The sequence below is a fragment of the Cannabis sativa genome, chromosome 1 (assembly GCF_029168945.1).
Source record: "Cannabis sativa cultivar Pink pepper isolate KNU-18-1 chromosome 1, ASM2916894v1, whole genome shotgun sequence".
Classification (NCBI taxonomy): Eukaryota; Viridiplantae; Streptophyta; class Magnoliopsida; order Rosales; family Cannabaceae; genus Cannabis; species Cannabis sativa.
The window spans coordinates 3,234,338-3,243,205 of record NC_083601.1 but is presented as its reverse complement, the minus strand read 5'-3'; the positions used below and the strand labels follow the sequence as shown (position 1 = coordinate 3,243,205).

The 8,868-nt window shown below is 32.6% G+C and overlaps 1 protein-coding gene across 2 annotated transcripts; it reads right to left on the bottom strand.

Moving 5' to 3' along the window:
- Window positions 1–3,681: 3,681 nt before the first annotated feature.
- Window positions 3,682–8,615, bottom strand: LOC115705586 (acid beta-fructofuranosidase 1, vacuolar-like). Of its 2 annotated transcripts, XM_030632959.2 has the most exons (7): window positions 8,051–8,615; window positions 7,749–7,757; window positions 5,928–6,784; window positions 5,684–5,845; window positions 4,261–4,475; window positions 4,091–4,178; window positions 3,682–3,973 (listed from the first exon to the last, which is right to left on the bottom strand). In XM_030632959.2, exons 1-7 carry the CDS (start codon window positions 8,514–8,516, stop codon window positions 3,746–3,748), a joined length of 2,025 nt encoding a protein of 674 aa, XP_030488819.2. In that variant the 5' UTR covers window positions 8,517–8,615; the 3' UTR covers window positions 3,682–3,745. The 2 variants fall into 2 exon arrangements, with proteins under 2 accessions (XP_030488819.2, XP_060958641.1); XM_061102658.1 differs by lacking the exon at window positions 7,749–7,757.
- Between the last annotated feature and the right edge of the window lie 253 nt (window positions 8,616–8,868).

The following is an 8,868-nucleotide window of genomic DNA, read 5'->3' as shown; positions in this document are numbered from 1 at the left end:
TTTGGATCCAAACAACAAATCTTGTATGTTCTTGCACATGATTTTTTAACTCGAATTGGAAGTTGTTCCTAATTGCATAGAAACCAAGCACACTCTGGGTGTTTCTTTGTCTTTGTATATTTGTGCTTCTTCTATTTCGGGATGATGCGGATACGTGATTAGTAGTTCGTCATAATGTGATTTCGGTTCCTTTTTTCCGTTGTTTTCCGGTTGCTCAACCATTTCCTGCCACAAGTTTTGCATAGTCCATGAAGTCAAAACTTTCTCCCCAAATTCCGGTTGTAGCTTCAATTATATGTTGTTGATTTGTTGAGTCTTGTTGTTGTCGCATTGTATTCGATTGGTTGGAAGGCGCTTGTATGTGTAATTAATGAATTGTCATTTCCAAAGAATGATGCATCGATGGGTGTTGTTGGGTTGTTGATGACATTCACACACATTGGGTATGTTGTGAAGTCGGGGTCTTTCGATTTGAGTTGTATGTAGAAATGCGAGGCTTTGATCATCCTTTATCCTCGATGGTTAGTATCCTTCCTTCACTTGATATTTCGATTGCAAAACGGTGTTTTCTTGGTTGCACTCCGGGGCATCTTTGAGTTTCTCGTTGCAAATCTTCATAGTTACAATTGGCGAAATGTAGTGTCCACTTTGGCTTCATAATTTTCATAATTCATTCGATCATCGAATTGTCCATTATGAAGACTAGGAATGGAATGTCTTTCATTTCATGTTTTTGCAATGGTTATTAGTCCGAGGCAACGAATTGTAAAACTGGTTTGATTCTGGTATGAAATAGAGTACAAACTTACTTATCTACGTTGTTCCTTTGTTCAAGCATTGTATTTCGTCCCGATTCACGATTTGCCATTTTTTGGTTGTTAATAAACTACAAAGAAACGAGAATAAAACTATTAAGAAACTTCATTTAAATTTTGGGAAACTAACCATTTCTCGTTCATCCTCTATCTTTTCCACAATAAATTCCTGCAAAAAAACGTAATGAAACTATTATTAAATGATTATGCAACTGTAAACCAACTTAAAAACCACAATTCTATCCCCAAAATTACATAGTTCTTACTCATTGTCATTTTTCATCATGTTTATTCGAATCGGATCGATTTACCTGACTATTATAAAACTAATTTGCTACCATTAACATAAATCTTACCTTGTATATATGCTAGCTCTTGGTACTTGTCATTTGACACTTCTTCATGATTTCTAAACCATTTTCAAACGATAATGCAACTGTAAGCCAACGCAAAAAAAATTAAAATACGTTATTAGTATCCCTTGGTTCCTTAATCAGAATCAGTTCTTGTTTATTGGTTTTACCATATGAATTTCCTGTTGCACACCATTGAATCAACCAGAATGCAACTAAAAATGCCGTGTATCATTGTTGAAAAAAAATTTCAGTTCATACCTTTTTTTTTTGGATTTGAGGGGGAGCTCCGGATTCGTTCCATCTGATTTACATTGCTTCAATCTGAATTTTCGACGCTCGTTTGAGTGATATTGCACTATAAAAACCGAAATCAAATGTTGAATTTCAGTTTCTCCACGGTTGTCCTGCTCTTTTTTTTTTTTTTTAAATTTCTGTTTGGATCGTTGGATTTGTTCGTTTCCTATTGAAATTCGACGGGATTTACAGTTGTTTTACGTTCGATCTGGTTTCATTCTGGTTGCGTGGCCGACTGCATCGATGGAGCTTCATTCATCCTCTCCGTTTGTGACGTGCGGCTGAAGGTAAGGGCAAGTAGTATTTTTGTAATATTTTCATTTTGGGCTGTACAAATGTTCATTGGGCCGGCCCACAGTATTGTTGTAATATTTTTCCCTTTTTAGAATATTCCTGTTTTTTTCCCTTGTTTTTTTTTACATTTTTACGGTTTTCCATAAAAACAACAAGAAAACAACAAGAAAATTACATAAAAGTAACATGAAAATAATATATAAATAACATCAAAACAACAACAAAAAATAATATGCAGATAAGAAAAAATCAACAACAAATTACAAGAGTACAACATAAAAAGATTGTATTTTCTGTAAATAAAATCAAAAAAATCGTAAAAATATTTAAAATTCTATAAAACCATATTTTTGTAATTTTTTTATTATTTTTGTGTATTTGTGAAATAATCCCTAAATACTATCCGTATTTTTATAATTAATTGTATTTTTCTTAGATTGTAAAGAAAAAAAAACTGAAAAATCATTAAAATAATTTAGTTTTTTCATAGTACATTACTCACGTGTACTCCAGAATCACGAAAGCATAAGCATCAGGACATTCTTTGTCTATATTTTTCCAGATTGTGATATTATTATTATCTCTTCTAATAATAATAATATTTTTTTAATCGAAAAAAAATCTCTATTTTGGGGTAGAAGGAGCTTCTAAATTCCATCAAATAATATGGTAGAATATAATTGCCTGAACTGAACACCCCTATAACCAAAAGAGGCAATAAAAATGGTTGGTATAGTACTGTTCTGTTATATATGGCATGATGATGAGTTGGTTGCCACAAAATAAAATTAACGAATAATGGGCATCAATAATGGATGGATATATATATATATATATACTAGAGGCAACCTACGTGCAATGCACGTTTTGTTTTGTTGTTATTTTCGTAATTTTATTTAGGCTAATTGTGTATAAAATTATGATTTTAGAAAAAACTATTAAATTAAATTAAAAAATCTAGAATAATAATTTGAAAATATCCCATGATAGAAAAAAAGTTGCTCTTACTTTAATAAACGATTTCGGTTTCAAAATATATATATACATTTTGAAATCCTCAAACTATTTCATTTTTATATATTAATTGTTGAAATTTAGAATTATTGTTTTTTTTTCTTTGCAATGACTCAATAACAGAGATCTTCCTCATCTTAAATCCTTAGCTTTCCTTTTTTTTCTTCCTTTTTTCCTTTTTTTTTTATCTTCTTCCTCTACACTTGTAAGACTCATCCTCTCCATTATCTATTTTTGAATAAGGATAATTATCTTTTACAATTTTATTTTCATTAAGTCTTTGGTATTTGGGCTTCTAAACAGTATTTGATGGAGAATTTCTGCATTTTTGTTTTCATCTAAGGCCTTGGTGTTGGAGATTCTAAAGAATATTTAACAGGTTTAGGCTCGAAAAATGCTGTACTTTTCGGTTAATTATTCGTGAAGGGACTCGAGAAAAATCAACCAACATCTTCTTATAGTTTATGAATATTTATATAAATTTATATCTATTTTTTTTTCGTATAAATCTATATCTATTTTTTCTATGTTTCCTACTACTGTAGGTTATCAATTTGAGGAGAAATGTGAGAGATGAGAATTAGTGATTTGAGAAGAAATCTTACCATTTACAATCTCGTACGTTTCTAATAGAATTATTGTAAACTATTCAGATTCTTCCAAATGGACCTATTCTTGTGGAGTTGCTATACATTGTTCAGGAGATTTTTTTAAATTAAATGTGCAGAGATGATTATTTATTTGTTTCATTTAGTTGAATGTTATTGATAACCATGCCTTGCGAATGGTTGTGTCCATATGTGAATAATAATTTATTTGTAAATGGAACGGGTGTGACTTTACTTGTAAATAGAAATGGCATCTATTAAAATTAACTTTTTAATTGGTATATTCTGTTAAAAGACATAATATTCTGTTAAGTGCACAACAAAAAAAGTTAAATAGACATTTTATATATTAGGTAAGATAGTTTTATATAGTTGATTTTGATTGGTGGTTATGAGTTTGGTTCAATGAAAAAGGGTGAAGAAAAGCCGAGTTGAGTTGCCAAATCTTAAGGGTGGCCTTGAGTGTGACTCCGGTGGCGTTGTTGAACAAAAACAGCCTGGCTGCGCCGTAGATGGCTTCGGTCGGATAAATCCTTGATGTTATAACTCTCCTTCCTCCTTGTCCAAAGCTCTCCACAATTGAATGATCAACCTATATATAATTTTAAACAAAATTACGCATCACGTTATTAATTAATTATGCTTATTCATTTTGAATTCAAATTAAGTGATGATCATCATCAATATTAATTAATTATTTTGCATTTACCAAGACTCTCATAGATAATTTTTCACCGTCGAGAACAGGAACTTCGCTTCCGTAAACTTGTTTAAAAACACCATTTGCCTTGGATGACCTATACATACATACATACATTAATAATTAAATGAAAATGCGTGAGTTACCATAAATAATAATAAAATTAATAGAATTTAAACCTTGTTTCATCAGCGCAGAAATAAGTGTTGGTCTTGGTACTAGGGTGAAAGTAGATGGGAGTTAGTTCTGAAAGTGCGTCGTTGGCAAGAACTAGAACACCAAATGGTCCAAATGTGCTCCTATCCACCGAACCACCACCGCACCCATTATTGGCGTGACCCGCGGCCTCTTCTAAACCCCATAAATCTACTTCGAACTCCGCCAATATGTCCAACTACATATAGTACATATTATAATCTCTGTTTAGTTTTAGAAAGAAATCCACATAACTCTCCACTAAATGCACTCTTGCATTCTCTCTAATATATAGAACATCGAAAGTTAGAATCATTTCGATGTAAATCCACTACTAGTTTCAGATTACACTAGCTAGTAGTGAAAATATATATGGCTATTGAGGATTTATTTTAATCTGTTTATAAGTGGTATAAAATCAAGCGAGAATGATTTAAATTGGAGAGTAATTGATAATAATTGAAAAAACTAGTAATTTAGTAACAAGTTACTTAGCTTTGTGTGTGCATTTTTGAACGTTGTTGATGCTTTTTAACAGTTATTACAACCTCTAAATCACTCATTTATAATTATATTTGTACCTAAAAAAGAGATAGTGACAACCATGAAGTGTAGAAATTTTGAGTTTCTAAGTATGTGATTCTAAATATAATACATAAGTGCTTGAAGTGCTTATTTTTGATAAGTAATTTTCTATGAACAAATTATATTTATGCAAATTCTCTAACAAATTATACATATATATATATATATATATATATAAAGATATAACATTTTTGTTTTCAAGATTTGAAGAGGACGGAGTGGGAGGTATAGTAATACATGTGAGATTTTATTTCAAAAATAATTCGTCACGAATTATGTGAGTTTTTTTTTTTTTCAAAGTACGAATTAATTATTATGTGTGAATATCTCACATTTATTGGATGTGCAAAAATTCTTATTTTAATATAACTTTTATTCACCTCGGTTCGTAATTTTTTATTTTTGTAATTTTAATTATTATCTCCGTAAATGTATATAGTCTACAAAATTATTTTTTTCTTAAAAGAATTTATGAATTGATATTGATTTTCTTAAAAGTATAATTTTTTTAACAAACAGCACACATATAATTCGTACTTTGCAAGTATTACTGTAAATGAGAGGGTTAGAAATATGACTATTACTTTTTAATTGGCTATTTTTGTATTAATTGCTACTTCATAATTTTACTAATTAATGTACATATTGTATTTAGTTGGTGGGGTAATAAAAATGTTGTACATGTAGCAATTCTCTTTCATACCAAAAATTTCATTTACAGTAATACTTGCAAAGTACGAATTATATGTGTGTTGTTTGTTACAATGGTCATTTAAAAAAGATTCTTAGTAAAAGACATAAAAATAAATTTTTATGAAGTACCTGTGTGGTGGAGCCTATATCAAGTGGCACAACGGAGCCGGGCTCAACCACTACATCTGTGAACTCACTACTGCTTAGTCTCAAGCTCTCAATCTCTTCCACTGGCCATTGAAGCAAGTTGGTTCCGGTCTTAGCATCAAACAACACACTTCTTGGAATTGTCTACAAAATCCAAAAATAAAATAAACCTTAGTTACTAAATACAAGTTACAAGTTACAAAACTACAAAATTGACTAGTAATACCTGAACAGAAGCCCATCCTTTTGCCAGATCATCAGTTTCAGTATCAGTTTCATTAATCCAACCCCACAGGATCCTTCTCTCCTTATTCTGGTCATAAAACGTCTTTGACGCATAATATCTTCCATAATCCAGCTTCAACCCGATACCCACATCCTCTTTCGGGTTATCGGGTATCCAAGTATCATTCCCCACAAAGTAAGTCCCAATCGCGTAGTGATCCACTTTCGTATCATCAAGACTAGCTTTCAGCACGTGCTTAACACCAGGACCATTCACCGATGTATCCAACCCATTCGAACCGTTTATTGAAACCGGGTAAAAATCAACACACTCCCACATACCCGTACCCGGAACCGCATGCAAATACCGATCCAACAGCTCATAACTTATAAAATCAGTCGTCGTGTACATAAGAGAAATCCCAGTGGTATTGACTTTTGAACCCATTGTGAGCCTCCATTTCCCATCGGGTCCGATCCAAGCGGTGGTCGGGTCACGAAAATCTTTGACTCCGATTCCGGGTGGGGGGACCAGTACGGGGTTTTTGTCGGATTTGACCCATTTGAGGAGGAGGGGATCAGATAGGTCGGCGGGGTAGGCGAGATTCTGTACCTGCACGGATTCGTTGGTGGATCCAGTGTAGAGCATAACGATCTGACCGTCGGGAAGAAAAGTGGCTGAACCAGTCCAGACTCCATTGACGTCGTACCAGTGGTCCGGGACCATAGCAAAAGGAAGGTAGAGCCAGTGAATTAGGTCCCTCGATACTGCGTGTCCCCATGTTATGTTCCCCCACACTGCCGATTCTGGGTTGTATTGGTAGAACAGGTGATACCACCCTTTGTAATACAGTGGACCTGTACACACACAATTATTATTACTAATAATTAATTAAATTATTAATCACGTTTCTCTCGACTAAAAATAATAATAATATAATATTCGTCCTCCGAATGAGACATTTTCAGATTTATACAAATACAGCTATTTCTATTTAATTACATGTCACCCAAAAGTATGTAACATCACATTTACTCGTCAAATTAGAAAGATTAGAGTTTGTTCACTAATTAAAACAAATCACGTGAAACAAATTAAAGAGCACATAAATCCTCATTATCCAACCTAACCACCAAAATTTTGGGTAGGTGGAAGTTGAGAAAGGTTAGAAAAAAAAAAAATGATATGTCACGTGGGATATGGTAACGGGTATCACGTGACAGTTTAGACTAAAAATGAGCAGTTTGTGGATATTACAATTTAGGAGAGCCACATGCATTATAATTCATCGTCAGAGTGTGGGTCCACAGCCATAAGACCAAAACACATTAGCTTCCAGGAAAATAAAACCATGATTGGGCTCTATGATTATCCAATTTTCATGCTAGAGAACTCTATTGATTGGTCCACAACTCATAAAGCGACAACTTATACGTACATTTTTTCTTTTCTTTAGTAAAATAAACCAAAACACAATAAATTATGTCTATGCATTAGGCTAATCAACAATAATATATAATTCCAAATATTTGTAAATGTATGGCATACAACGCAGAACGAATTTATAAAACGTGCCAACCAATATCATATTTCAAAAGGTATTTTAAAATAAAGAACAGGCCGAAGATTTCTCTCTTTTATACTTACCAATATGTTAACATTAATAACTTATCGTAAATTGTTTCATTAATTGGGATATATATATACTTTTATTTATGACTTGCTTATAAGAAAAAGGAAACAGTAATTAAGCGCTATAAATAATAATTAGCCTAAACAAAAGGAAGTCGTTTTCTTGTAAGAAATTAAGAATATACTTACCATTGGGATCTGATGATGAAGCAAAGCCAGCCAGATGATCATTGTAATAATTTGCCATAACCAACAAAACAAAAACATAAGCCAATGATGAGTACAATATTATATTTACCTTAAAACTAATTAATTAAAAGAAAGGCAAAACGTAACAAATATTAAGGGAAAAATAAAACTAATAAGAAGTGAAGATTATAAATAATTTTAAACATTGATTTAGAGTGGTGAAGAAATCTAGTAAAGTCAACAATGAATTAATTAATAATTAATGAAATTAAAGGCTGGACATGGTTGTACTTACTACTTACCATTCATCCAATTCTTCTCCGGTTGAAAATGGAAGGCCGTTCTCTGCCAAGAAAACATAGCGTTTGTCCAGTTGTAAGATAATTCCAAGTCGGAAAGAGAAGGGTTCGGATTTGATTTAGCTGAAACACCTTCTGCCACACCTCGAGGCATCCAAAACGACATCTCAATCTCACGGCTCCTATTAAACGACTTGTCGTTTTGGGCCTCTTCCACTGTTGTTCTTGTTGTAGCTGAGCTGGATTCTTGCTGTAACGTTCCTGTTTGGTTATCAATGTTAATTAATGCCACCAACGACACCAGAAAAACTATTGACCCAACTATCACGGCGAACCCCTTTATAGATCTCCCGTGATTGGGCGGAGTGTCGCCGTTCCCGGCGCCGGCATGGCTCTGCAAAGGAGTGTAGTCGTCGTTTACTTCTTCGATGTCGTTGGTGGCTGTGTGAGAGGGATTAATGGACTCCATGGGGCTTTTTTTTAGTCACTGAATGGTCTCGTACGAATTATTGGTCCTTATATATAGAAAGAAAATATAAATTTTATTATTTTACCATGTAAAAAAAAAACAATAATTGTCCTTTGGTTATAACTTTTCGGATATAAATATATATTATAAAAATATATTGTCCGGGCTTTGTCTAATCATGTATGAGCATTCTTTCTCTGAGTTTAGTCAAAGAATAAAAAAGAAAAACTTAAATATCAATATTTACTGTCAGTATAAAAAATTAGTAGAACATGTCCTTTATTTAATAAATAATTAGGATTAATTAGACTTAAACAAGAAACTTAGGAACAATTTTTTTTTTAAGGAACAA